We start from the raw sequence: 14,089 nt of genomic DNA, 5'->3' as shown, positions 1-14,089 counted from the left end.
ATAATACACCGACACACAACTAAACCTAGAGAAAATATACATTCACTAGTACAATGTAAATCTGTCTGTTTGTATCTTGTGTGCATCATTCAATTACATGTAATTTGCTAAGATTCTTATATTTTCACATGCCTGTGATGTTGCATGATTCAAGAATCTTTGAGGAGGTGAAACAACTAGAGGCACTCATTTAGAAAAAAATGTGAGTAAAATTCGACTAAGTTTTTTATTATGTTGTTTATTAGCTAATGATATCCCCAATAAGCATTTACTTTGCACAAGGCATGCATATACAGAATACAAATGATATACAAACATACATAATCATCAAACATCAATGAGTAGTTGCAGCTGTGAGATAATAGAGCATATATTAACTGGAGTCGTCAGTTGAATTGTAACAGAGAATGTGCAATATGTAAAAGGTGTATATAGTTATCACCCAACCGTGTTATATGCATGAACTTAAAGGGACAGTATCTATAGGCAGCAGCTAGGCAAGCAAAATAAAGTTACACAAAGTCGCCAATAGGGGTCTTTCACATCTCACAGTAGGTCAAAATGATTGTACGATTCAAATCCAGGGTACTGTCTACTTCAAAATAGCTTTTCTGTTTTACATCTGAACGTTTCATAAATAAACAGCAGCTGTCTTTTTTAAACTCTGGACTTTTTCTTTAGCTGTCCTGAATCAGCCAGTCCAGCAGCATTGGGGTGAAGTAGGTGATGAGAAGATCAGCTCCTGTAAACAAATGAATGCAATTATGTAGTTATGATCCATCAGGATATGATGAAAGCTCTTGAAAACAATGGAAAGAAAAGCCTACTCAGGTCCGCATCCAGTCAAAAGAGCATATGCCCATGCTTGTACCTTGATTTACCTGTATCCTGCCTCTATTCGCCCTTTTTAAAGTTAAAATTTTTCAGTAGTCTGCATTTCTGAACCTCTCACCCCATCCTCCAATCAAAACAGTTCGATTTGGTAACGATTATTCTCACCTGCTCGTCTCATTGACGTCAGAACTTCAAACACTATATCCTTCAGATCAAACGCGCCAGCTTTACTCCCGTGGTACAACATGGCATACTCCCCCGATACTTGATATATTGCCATTGGATAGTTGGGAAACTGAAAGTACATACAATTTCAATGATTATCCAAGTACAGGTGTAATCCCCTAAAGGGGATGGGAGATGGGAGACTTGATGTTGATGATGAGGAACAAGAAAAGCCACTACTACTTCTCATCAAGTTTATACAATTACGAATAATGTTCTCCATTACTCACTTTCCTATGCACTCAATCAAGATTTCTAAGGCATGCACAGGCGACTTAGACTACCCTCTCCCCCCCCCCACACACACCCACACACACCCTGGAATTGGAATGCTGCTAGTCTCCTGTGCCACTTTGAAGAATGGATCGATGTTCCCTATTACTTAAGGGCAGGTGAGAGCGGTGAAGTCAAATGAACACACATTACCTTGTCCTTGGCTTGCCTAACAATGTCAAGATAAGCTAAGCCAGGCTTCACCATCAAGATATCAGCTCCCTCTTGCACATCCCGCTCCTGGATCATAAAGACTAATCAAATTAGATTTCAAAATCAGATGGAAACTTTATACAGGGTGACTTTGGACTTTCTATGCCCGATAGTTTTTGAAGTGACATTACCTCTTTTGCATACCAGTGACCTCACAAAATCAGAATTTATTTGCTTCTTGACACTTTTGTCTATGAACCACAAATTGAGGGAGAATCACATCCTTCATGCAGTGCCCTGCCATCTAGTATGAAAGACATTAACTACGCACCACTGCTCTCATTGCAATACCAGACGATGCCGGTGGATGTTGATACGATTGACGATTGCCGAAACTTGGCGCTGACTTGGCTGCATCTCTGAAAAAGATGACGAATTCCTGAAAGTCTTTTGCTCCGTACTGTATAACGTGAAAAGAGAGCTCAAGTCTTTGTCTCAGGTTGAAATGTTTTCAGTTCTATTTCCATGATGCACATGTTAAACTGTTTACAAACCTAAACGGTCCATAGAACTTGGAAGCGAATTTAGCACTGTAACTCATTATGGTTGTTTTGTTGCGGAGACCCTCGGCCATTAGTGTATCTCTAATTGCTCCGATTCGTCCGTCCATCATGTCCGAAGGAGCAATAACTTGACATCCTGAATCAAAAAACAACATTTAATGAAACATTTTTGACATAATTATTAAAGGTCTTTTTCCCTCAGTAAAAATTTGAAATTTGAAACTTGAAAATGGTAAAACTTCGAAAATACACCCTAGATATATAAATATAAACATTGCTGTTGCGTACATATATATTTGCTTATATGTACAGATACATTTCTGATGAGACAGAATTTCTTGTCGAACTTGCCTGCTTTGGCATACGCCAGGGCAATCTCTGCAAGCCTCTTGATGCTGGCCTCATTGTCGACTGTACCATCTTTGAGCAAAATGCCTTAATGAGAATAAAAACAAGTCTTTATGACAAAGGGGAAAGAAGAGGAGCCCTGGATAGTGCCAAGGAGAGTGGTCGCATCACAAGAAAAACAACCAAAATGTGTGTTCAATAGTAAATTAACTAAAATAACCTGTTGATCTGGACACTTGGACAATATGACATGTACTCAATCTAAAAGTACAGTCGAACCTCTCTCTATTAAGGATACCCTCTCTTAAGGACATTAGTTTTGGTCCCAAATTGATTGTTTCCATTCAATTTGACCTCTTTTATCAGGACATCTCTTTCTTAAGGACAGCACTTGTCAGTCCCAACGGTGTTCTTAATAGAGAGGTTCTACCGTAAATTAACCACTTGGTTACTCCTAGTACATGTTCTAAATCAATTAACGCGTACTTTAGAATTTGTTTGCTATCTACAGGACAAATGAGCGGTGCACTTTTCTCTAATGTGAGCAAATCATGCTTGAAGAATCTTATTTAAAAACTTTCTCCTTATCCATGCACTTTAAGAAGCTTAGGCAGGCCTCTAAGAGTTCACATCCCTGACATTTCTTTGATCACTGATAAAACCTATAAGAGATTTGTATTATGTAGGGGTCGTATTAAAAGTACATTATTCAATACACGAAAGTTTAGTTGTCATTTATAATCTATAGGAAGGATGCAGTTTGCATTTTGGATTGTCTGAAAATTATCTTTAACCACAGGACACCACATGATATTATCACCAAAGAGACAATGCACCTTTTTTGATTTTTTTAATGGTGTACATGTACATGGTTTCTCCCCTTCCAGGTTATTTCATGTTGGCAAGCAAAGCATTTTGAAATGTTTGACCTACCACAATGCCCGTGATCAGTGTAGGGACACAGGCAGACATCACAGGCAACAAGAAGACTAGGGAAAGTCTGACGGATGAATTTGATGGCTTTGATCACAGGCGTGTCAGGGGAGTCTGCATTGGTACCAGTACCATCCTGAAATGAAATCACAAATTACATCGGCATAGCCAGGACTTCCAGTGGGGAAGATATGTGTTCGAGAAACACATTGGCCTTTTATGGTCAATATTTGAAATGTATTTCATCTCATGGCTTCTCCCAGTCAATTTCAAAGATTTTACCCCAAAGAGGCAGACACATTTGCATCCTGCCCCATCCAACCTGTCCCATGGCAATGCCAAAGTTGACATTGTTTGATAGCAATGGGGAGAGGAGGACAGGCCTACAATATGTAACTATATTATAGTTCAGTACTGAAGTTCGCTAGAACCTGAGCGTGAGAGGCCTTTCATACCTTGGGAAGGGACTGTGGCACACCAAACAATAGCACACACTTTAACCCCTTCTTAACCAAAGGTTCCAAAAACTCCTCTAATCTGTTGACTCCATATCGAGCCTGTCCCGGCAAACTTGTGATTTCTTCAATGGCGTTTGCATTATCACTGAAAAGTCAAATGACAATGATGAATGTTAGCCACTGGACAGATGACAATGGAACCTCCCTTAGCAGACAACTCTCTCATGAAAACACCATCTCTATATTATAAGGAGACTAGTTTATGTGCCAAATCAGCTGTTTCCATTCAAATTGACCTCTCTAATCAGGCTACCTCTATTGTACTGTACTGTCTCTTTAGTTTTAAGGGAAGTACTTGTCATTCCAGAGGGTGTCCTTACTAGAGAGGTTTTACAGTTATAAAACGTAGCTCATTAATGTAATAACCCAATCGATTTTTTTTACCCAGACATGCGATTTAAATATCACCTCATGCTTTTGGATTGGGGACATAGCATTTTATTTTATAATGCTTTTAAATATGCAGGGTTTGTACAACACCACACGGGTCAAGGTCGGCCTTCAGTTGATGTTCATTGTTCCAACAAACCTAAGACCTGCAATCTGAGAATGCTACAGCTGGTAATATCCCATTTGGTTTTGAGGCAAGGATTAATAAAAAACTAACTGCAAAGAAATATAGTTCTGTGATACATCTAAAAATGTACACAAACATTTTCCCCAAGTGTTCTCGAAACTTACAATTATTGAATTGGGAAAAATTTAGTGTCTGTGAAAGTGAGCACATGGTTATTTAATTTTACAGGTTATTCAAACTTGACATCGCGCACAGTATAGTCGGAGGTTTGACATTCTGAGTCAACGAACCACAGACGAACATGTGATGTGCCTGACTAGTACGTTATCACAAAGTCTTTTTTTGCAGCTGGTTTGTTGCCGCTATCAACAGTTTGGCCAGCTGATGCGTAGTTAACTATATGTAGCAAGCTGCAAAAGTAAGAGCATGAGTAAAGAGATGCTGACAGTGTAATTCTGACCGCAATGGCACTCCATAATCCTAAAAGTGCAGACCTACTTTTGAGAGGGAACAAAACACATCTTTTCTCGAGATTGACGAATGCAATTTTAGAAATGCGGTTGGTACTTGAAACTTACGTTATAAATACGGGAAATATGAGATTCTGGGGAGTAATAGTCGTATTTAACGATTGCCAGCTTCGTAAAACGGGGTGAAAATAGCCGCTATGCAAAGATTCATGTGCTCCCGACATCTTGCAGGTCATGTGCACTTGTCAACCCAATAACCAGGTAATATTTGAGACCATACAAGCATTTAGATTAAGAAAATGTACGTACGTTCACTTATTGCACCTGGAAACGAGGTAAAGTTAATTGATCGCTTGAACAATTTCGTTACTTCATCTTCTGTTAGAAGGCGCTGAATGCAATGGCGGAAGTAAAAGTGACGAGAGTTTCTCATCATGAAAAACCAGTTGATACGGCGAATAGGGATGCTATAGCTGATGGTTTGGTTGGCCTGCTCAGGCCTGCAGTCCAGGAGATTGACCAGAGAGTCATAGATGTCAGGTAAACCTCGTCGCGCGCGTTTTATGGGACATATTCCGATTAACCTTTTTACTATGGGGAGCCAACTCATCCAAAATGTTTCAGAAAATCATCTCTTTCACAGTGAATCCCATTTTGAGCTTATTTGACAACAAATTATCATCATTTTACATTTCTTTTCAGAGAAAGTCAGGTTGAGCTTCGAACGCAAATTGACACTTTGGCAGAAGGTAATGGAACAATCTAATAATATATATATAAAAAAAATAACAAAACCTTTTTATTTTTGTCTTTTATTCTTTTTAGGGAAGTCATCAAAAACTTATCAAACCCATGCACTCGTGTAAAGAGCTGCACCTTCTCAAGGCTTTCTCACAAAGCATGATAGTTTTAACTGCAGTCTCAAAAGTTCACTTGGTAGCTAGGCTCGTGTTATTTTGATGGCACCATTTAGATGGCTGGTATTGATTTGTTATATGCCTGGCATGCATTTTCTGACATTTTCTTATGTCCCTATCTTAAAGTTTTCATTTATTTCAGACCTGCGTAGGATCTCCGATGCCAAAGGTGTACCAATAGACCTTGACCCGTATGTGAAGAAATTAGCTAATGCCAGGAGAAGAGTCATGTTAGTCAATAATATCTTACAGAATTGTCAGGTTAGTATCGGAATGATTTATTGAAATGTTATTTTTGGCTTCTCCCCACCTCCAGGGTACCTAGCTGGCAGAAATGGCCTATATGACACTTGGAGACATGACAGGAGAGCCTTCACAATTATGGATCATTCACTTGTCTATGGACCAAACATTTATCATTAAAGTATAACATACCTCCAGCTAAATTATATTATGATGTATCTTTGTCTCTTTTCAGGAAAGATTGGGAAAACTTCACTACAATGTATCTAAAGAGACAGCTCGGAGGAAGGCTCTACTGGACCCACCATCCCCTGGACCACCAAAGTGAAAGGGTCTAAGAAGTGTACTTAGGGGCCATATGAACTGATTGCTACAATGACTGAATGGGAAGGCATAATTAAAGGTCCTAATTCCAGCGTGTTTCGTGGCTTGAAAATGTACCACCTGTGCTTCCTGTCCCTTCAAAAATAGGCCTAGCGGAGCACACTGTTGTTAAGGAAACATTAAATGTATCATCCTAGTCATGATAATGAAGTTGAAAGAGGCTTTTTTTGTGCTAAATCAAATGTCATTTCATTGCTTTTTATACTTTGCATTATTTCCTAAGCTATTTGCTTACTGACAGACATTCCTGATTCAAGCTCCACTGTCTGGGAGTATTTTTATGACCGAGTTGCACAAAGACAGATTCAGTCATGTTTGGTAATATTGCCATTCATCCTTTATTGATCTTTTGAGGACAATAGTGACATAAGTGAATTCAATGGAGATGGCTTGGTTAAAGGAAGGGGTGGGGCATAAAGTTGTGCCAGATCAAATACAGCAGAACCTCTCTATTTAAAGGACACCCGCAGGACTGACAAATGCTGTCCTTGATAGAGAGATGTCCTGATTAATGAGGTCAAATTGAATGGAAACAACCACTATTGGACCCAGACTAATGTCCTTAATAGAGAGGGTGTCCTTAATAGAGAGGTGTCCTTAATGGAGGTGTTGGTGAAGGGAGGTTCCACTGTACCTGTAGCATTCATCTTGGGAGGAATCCGTCAGCTGCAACTTAGATGATATCAAGTATAGATTATCTTTATTTGACAGTGTGCAAGCGACATGATGGGATAATGAAGTAATATATATTAATGCTGTATATATTGTTGTAAATGATAAAAACAGATAAATAAAACCATGATTAAAATAATCATAATGTAAAACTTAGTTATGGCTTGTCATTGTAAATTCCTAAGCAATCTGTTTGTTTGTTCAAGGATATTACGAATATTTATGCCACTGATCACATGTCCCAAGCCATTGGTTTGTTAGGCTTCCAGGGAACAACCTGTCTCTGGTCGGCTGGACCACTGATCTCATGTCCCAAGCCATCGGTCTGTTCAGCTACAAATACAATGGAACAACCGTCTCTTCTCGGGTCGTTAGTAGCAGCAGTAGATTACCGTTGATTCATCTACTATTAACCGCTGTATCGGATGACAGCCTCGCCACGCGCCCCAGATGAAAACCGACAAAGCGGTCTCTGGTGATTTCCGAGTGAAATTACGCAAAACTGGGCCATCGATTTAGGTTAACAATTTGTGTCAGCATCATTAAAAGTCCAACATAACATATGCATATTCTCTAGGATGGCTTCTCGGGGAGAAAAGTTAAGGCGGAGCCTGGCGTTCATGCTGGGACTGCTCGAGTGTCTGATTTTTGGTTGCTTCTTTGGCTGGGCTGCGTTGGTTTACGTTCTCAAGGGAGATGGAGTGTACAGCCACCTCTGTATTGGCGGGAATGAAACTGCTGCAGGTAAACCTTTATTGATACATAGTAGTTCATGGCCGAGGTGCATGCAGGCCCATCAGCCAGGCGAATAGTTCGTTTTGCTTGAAATGCTTGGTCCGCGTGTCCGCGTTTAGTAGGCCTATTCTCTTGCATAGATATAACTACACTCCGGACGCAGTGGATTGGCCTCTTCCCTACCAATGAGGAAGTCTATGAATAGGATGTCGAATTATAAACCGCCTTAGACATATAATATTAACGACGCCGTCATCGTCATCATCATTGGCGCTAATTCCGAAAACTTGTGTAGTTTCAAGCAGAATTATCCGACAGCCCGCGCTATTGCTCTTTTCAAAATCCGTTCTTTTGTCATTACAGTTCAGTCCACCAAAGAGTTGAACCAGGTTGTTAATACGTCGGGAAGTAATGACGTCACAACGGCGGGAACCAATCAGTCTGCCGCGTTTCCATCTTGCCAAGCTCAGGACGAGATGTTTAGTCTGTGCTTTACTATTAGTGTCTTCATGATGGGAGTGTCACAGTTCTTTATCGGATGGATATTGGATACCCTTGGAATACGATTCTGCAGAATCTGTGGGCTGTAAGTAGGAACCTATACATATATTCACTCAAAGTAATTAATAAGAGCTGACTCCTGTCCACCACAGCGCCGGGGTTTGCCGTTGCGGCGAAACGCGAAAATGGCAAACTCAGCGCGGTCTTCAACAAAACCGCTTTGATAGTGGAATCACTGAGTCCTTTCTAATTAGTTTTATCAGAGAGCTCGCCTGAGTACATTCTCGAAAACAATCCTGTATCACATCGTTCAGTTTGGCATTGGCCATTCAGTATGTCTTCAAATTCTTCATTCTACAGAGTGTTCTTCGTGTCTGGTTGCTTAATGGTTGCATTCGCAAGTGTAGGTGAGGAAGCATGATTGTCTCAGAACATTTTATTTGCTTTATCAGTAAAAAAAGGATTATCTTATTAATATAGGCAGAGAAAAGAGGGAAAGTCGCTAAGCTAAAAAAATAACACTGAGAACTTCATGTATAACTGTATGTTGTTCATAGTTGCGTTATATCTATAATATAATTATACGACGACGAGCAAATCACTGACTCTTAAAAAATGAAGTTTTTTTAGCTTCTAAATCCACACAGTTGAGAGGTTTTAAGAGAGAAAAAAGGGTTTTGAGTTGGTGTTTTTTCATTTCCCTGGAAAATCTCTATATGAAGTGCATATTTGTGTTGGCTGGAAAGCCCTAGGTTTTTCAGAATCTCAAAAACCTTTATCTTTTAAAGAGTACATCAGTTTTAAATAACCACTAAATAAGCACGAGCTAGCGTATCTCCTATCAGTTTTAAATAAGTCAAGCAACCATCAAAAATACTCTTTCTTTTGACTTTGATTGCCAGCTGGTTTCGGCCGTTGGACTGTAGAATCGAGCATATACAATAGTAGCAACGTGACTGGCTACACTCCGAACGCAGTGGGCCGCCCACGTGGGACGCGACCAGGATGACTAAATGGACTCCAGGAGTCCAACCCTGGCAGGCACGCATATGCAGACTTAATCGACTTCCAGGGTCACATACATGTTTTCTTTTTTCGCCCAGATATTCCTGAGCTTATTTTTCCCGGCTACACCTTCATGACCATTGGAGGGGTGCATGTCTTCATCACCAACTTTCGAATTTGTGACTTCTTCGACACCTTCCAACTGAGCGTTGTAACAATCTATAACGCGGCCATTGATACGTCTGGGACAATTTTCTTATTTTTAAAGGTACAAATACGACCAACAAATAAAAACAGAATATGACAATTAATCTGTCATTCTCTCTGGCATGCCTGGTGCCTTCATTAAAGGGAAACCAGGTATATGACTGAGCGCAAGGTAGGGCAAGTTGCATGGGGTTGCCGAGGGGTCTTTCTATAGTCAATATAAATAATCATCGCTGAATTAAACACGACCCATGCAGTCCCCTAACTGGAGTTTTGAAGGAAATGTGTATTCAGCCCGTCTTTAACTTTTTCAGCTTCTCTATGATGCGGGTTTTCAACGATCTCATTGTTTCATATTTCTGGCAGTGCTAAGCCTCGTTCTCGTTCTCATCAGCACGTTTGTTTTCCTACCGACAAAATTCATCGTCCCCAGGAGCGTTGTAAGGTTAAATGCCAAGAGAGACCACGCTGTGGCCGAAGGCGAGGACGGGGATAAAAAGATAGAGACTGACGTTGACGTTGCAATACAAGGTAAGCAATCCTATTTAGATAGCCATTCTCCACATGAATACAATGACCATCGCGAATCTCCGCACCTCATTGGACAAACAACGTCATGTGACCGGTCCATAAAACTGATGTTGCCCGATGACGCCACGTTCCCGGGCAACATCAGTATTCCACCACGTACCGAACAATCATTACCTGTGTGGAGGGACTGAGTTTGACATTCTTTTGCTAGGTAACAGCACCGAAGACGAAACTGTCCATCCGTTCCATCATTACATTCTGACGCGTGTGTTCTTCTTCCATCTGATTTGGCTCGGTCTTTATCAGCTTCGACTCATCTACTTCATGGGCTCATTGGACGTGTGGATAAGACGGGTCACTAACAACGAAGAAGCGGAAGGTAGGGCGGCTATCTCACTTGACACCCAAGTACGTTGTGCCTTGAGACTTTCACACTGTAGTCCATACTGACGCATCCTCGAAAACACAGAGACAGTCGTATCCTCCTCCCCTCGCATACGTTGCCGAGTGTTGGTCTGAAGTTCAGGATGGTACTGACGTTGAATTGGTTGTGAGGAACGCCGGGCTTCTCTGGTCCGACCTCACAGTGCACTTGAACAGTGTCCACAGTTCACTTTTTTACGACGATAGTCGCAAGAAGGCGCGTGTTTCTATAGCGTTGTCTAAAGAGATAAATAATTTTCTATCGGGAAAGGCAAGTAAGCTACATGATTTTGTTTTGCGACCATGTTGTGAGAACATGTCTCTACAAATGCCTAAATTCTCTTTCCAGTCAGCCATTATACTAATGCAGCAAGTGTAGCTTGGGTGTTCGCTGTCATCGGGGGACCGCTGGAAGGACTGATCCTCCATTTTGAAAATCGACGATTGCACCGTAAGTCATGGTTCATTAGACAAAAGTATTCCTCTTGATTTACACTATAGTCAAAACAAAATGTGCATATCAGAAAGGGATGGTCCTTCTATTCTTTATGGCTCCTTTCAATCTCGCGAATATGGACACCGTACAACTGGCCTATCTCTTCCAGGGGAGGGCAAGAGTTACTACGATCGGATCCAGCCAGCAGCCATCCCCCAGACCATCGGGACGACTCTCATCCTTGTGCTCAGCATCCTCGTCCTCTTCCCAATAAAACAGCTTCTCTATATCCAGTTCGTCCTTATGGTGCTAAGTAAGAACTTTCTGTTTGGACTTGGGTTTGCCTTCCTAGTTATGGCGTAAGTAGGTTTTAGCGTCGTCCCTTATCACCTCACGTATCCGTCTTGACACCATGCACTTGGTAACGATGCGCCCCTGTTGACACTTTTTCCCTATATACATGTATATAGTTTTAGTTAAAGTATGACCAGTTAATCATGTTATGTTGATATAATGTCCTCCAGCGGCTGTAACTCGAAAGCCGCATCTGCTTATATAGAAAAAAGGCTCTGAACGTTGTTAGAATGTTATAGAATGTTACACCATGGAACAGCTGCAAACTGCCGCAATGAATTCTTTCTAATTTATTATTGTTCTTCATAGATTTCCCGGCTGCCATTTTGGTAAGATTTCCGGCGTCCTGATTGGGATCAACTCTGTGGTCTGCCTCCTCCAGTATCCGTTCTTTATATGGGCCGCACACAACGAAACTGCAGTAAGTAAATAGCAGAGTCTTTCAAAGACTCTGGTAATAGCAAGGAGGTACCAAACGAGTGAATTTTCGCAAATCTCCGAAACGCCAACGCGAACGCCCATCCCATTGTTCGAGCTCCTGAGCACGACGTTGAACAATGGGATAAGCGTTCGCATTGGCGTATCGGGAGATTTGCGAAAACTCACTAATACAAATCTATGAAACTTCCTTGGTACTGATCTTGAACAAAAAGTATTTTTTGCGGTCCTTGATCGATGACAGGTGCCCAGGGTAAAGGTAAAGTCTCCATGTGTATTGATGTGGACTGCCCGCTGTTTCTCTACACTGTATGGGCAATTATTGTACTACATGTAGCCGTATACTTGTACCACTTTACCGTACAATTTTTAAAAAATCATTGCATTATTCCAGGTGAACATCTTCTTGCTGTGCATGGTCGTGGTGACGTACGTGCAACCTATCCACCTCGCAATCGGCGATCGATTCAAAAAATGACGGAAATATAACTTTTATTATAATACATGTACATGTACATGTAATTGTATATGCCAGTATAATATTATGATAAATGCTGTATTTGTTTGTATAGGTTAAGAAGTTTTAGTAAAAACTTATGTATTTCAATATATGTTCATTGATATTATAGAATTATTTACATGTTCTCAATTCGGCAGGAAATGATGATGTCACGTCCCATCTCAATTTGTGGCAAATCCTGCCTCGTTTTAGATATTCGCGTAAAATGTCGGCCAGTAAACTGAGTTTGATTTCCTTGGCAACAATGGTTACCATTGACGACGCTTGTAGAAAAATTTGTGGACGAAAACGCCGATGTCGACTCGAACTTGGACGGTTTTACAGTGCACCAGTGTTCGCTTCTCTGGCCCTGCCTCAGGATGACAGTACATGGGCTGATGAAATTTTTGAAAGGTGACTTGCGGGGGCGAAAATCTCCTGATTGTGCTAGATATTGTGTAGAAAGACGGCTATATTTTATACATGACGAGTTAGAACCCCTTGACTCATTGAGCAAGGGAGGTTAATAGGTATGTTTGAGTACTTTGAATAAAGTCATTGCGACAATATCATGCATTTTGTAGTCCAGTTTTCATGATCACATCCTGTACAGTAGTTGGTAGTTGCAGTAGTTGTTTGTTGTTGTTGTTAGAAGTATAAGTAAGTAGGGGATTCCAGTAAGGCCGCATCATAGTTTACTGTTAGCAACAACAACAACACTGGAGACATTTTACACAGAAAAACAGTGGAATGTTCCCAATGGGAGACAAGATTTACGCACACACCAGTAACTTAAACCATTCTGGCGCTAATCGCCGGCTGATATCGAGTACATCACCAGTCTGCACCATCTTGGTTTTCCGAGAATTGGTTTAGCATTGTGGACGCCTGTACATCACTGTACATGGTTACATAGTTCCGTTTTCAAGAAGTATTACACTCATGAAAAAAGTGTTACTCACAAACCAGCACCCCATTTACACCAAACCCACAACATACCAACACCCACACAATTTGATTTTTATACCTCGAACAGCCCGCGCCACGGGTATATGCTAGTAGACGTAATTTTCATTATTGTACGCGCAATTGGCGATTGTTTCTGGCTTGCTTTTTGGCAAATGTTACCTCAGTTCATTCTGCTGACCAGCTATGAAAATTAGTAAATTACCCGTTTTGTGGGCATAGAACGGCAGCCCAGGGCCTTCGGGGTAGCCGAACTAGGTATCAACAGATTCTTTCAAATAAACCGAGTGTTGGAGTGGGTGGGTAGGGGTCATCAGAGATGAAAAGAAATGGTTGTCTGCCGACTACCGCCGGTACCCGTGTGCCGTTGTGCGTGGAATAAAATACATTTACGCATTTCGTCGTTCGCCAAGCTCTACTTTCTAATTTGTAAGGCCTTTGAAACCTGCCTATTGCCGTTCCCCGCGGAAAGACCTTGGCCTGTTTTGGCATGCGTCAATCAGTGTCACCTGCTTCCATCCTCGCCGTACAAGTCGTGAATCTCTCCCGGCTTACTGGACAGTCCAGTAAGCCATCTCTTCCAGCTGGCTATAAGCAGGTCTTGGAATTGGTCCGAACGGAACGAAGTACAAATGTATGTGGTGTCATCAAATGCTCGTGAATTATCGTTTATATATTCTAAGTTTGGGAGGACTCGGGCAATTTAAAAAACCCTCTATGTACCAAGTACGTAAAATACATTTATTTGAATACATTTACGTAGCCTATACTTAGTCGTCTTCGTAAGGCTTGCAAAACCTGCCTATTGCCGTTTCCCGCCGGAAACCTTGGCATGTCTTTCAAGTGTCAGCTGTGTAACTTGCATCAACATCCTCGCCCCACTGACCAAACTCTCGCATTTTGTGCACGAGGGACAAATCAGCAAGAGAAACACGTCAGAATTA

General features: G+C 41.1%; 3 protein-coding genes across 3 annotated transcripts; 2 read left to right on the top strand and 1 right to left on the bottom strand.

Annotated features, from left to right (window-relative positions):
• Positions 1-218: 218 nt before the first annotated feature.
• Positions 219-5,062, bottom strand: LOC135501389 (delta-aminolevulinic acid dehydratase-like). The gene is made up of 9 exons (XM_064793479.1): positions 4,943-5,062; positions 3,785-3,932; positions 3,330-3,465; positions 2,400-2,483; positions 2,040-2,184; positions 1,817-1,904; positions 1,486-1,572; positions 1,000-1,129; positions 219-742 (listed from the first exon to the last, which is right to left on the bottom strand). Exons 1-9 carry the CDS (start codon positions 5,056-5,058, stop codon positions 678-680), a joined length of 999 nt encoding a protein of 332 aa, XP_064649549.1. The 5' UTR covers positions 5,059-5,062; the 3' UTR covers positions 219-677.
• Positions 5,063-5,230: 168 nt separating this feature from the next.
• LOC135501390 (SNARE-associated protein Snapin-like) lies at positions 5,231-7,180 on the top strand. Its single transcript, XM_064793480.1, has 4 exons — positions 5,231-5,374; positions 5,537-5,583; positions 5,894-6,012; positions 6,230-7,180. Exons 1-4 carry the CDS (start codon positions 5,235-5,237, stop codon positions 6,320-6,322), a joined length of 399 nt encoding a protein of 132 aa, XP_064649550.1. The 5' UTR covers positions 5,231-5,234; the 3' UTR covers positions 6,323-7,180.
• A 413-nt stretch (positions 7,181-7,593) lies between these two features.
• LOC135501388 (equilibrative nucleobase transporter 1-like) lies at positions 7,594-12,755 on the top strand. The gene is made up of 10 exons (XM_064793478.1): positions 7,594-7,794; positions 8,149-8,371; positions 8,647-8,693; positions 9,390-9,559; positions 9,813-10,029; positions 10,241-10,408; positions 10,802-10,903; positions 11,058-11,247; positions 11,552-11,663; positions 12,075-12,755. The coding sequence occupies exons 1-10, from the start codon at positions 7,629-7,631 to the stop codon at positions 12,156-12,158; spliced, it is 1,479 nt and encodes a 492-aa protein (XP_064649548.1). The 5' UTR covers positions 7,594-7,628; the 3' UTR covers positions 12,159-12,755.
• Positions 12,756-14,089: the final 1,334 nt, after the last annotated feature.

Source organism: Lineus longissimus, chromosome 17, assembly GCF_910592395.1.
Source record: "Lineus longissimus chromosome 17, tnLinLong1.2, whole genome shotgun sequence".
Taxonomy (NCBI): Eukaryota; Metazoa; Nemertea; class Pilidiophora; order Heteronemertea; family Lineidae; genus Lineus; species Lineus longissimus.
This window is presented reverse-complemented; position numbering and strand designations above follow the sequence as displayed.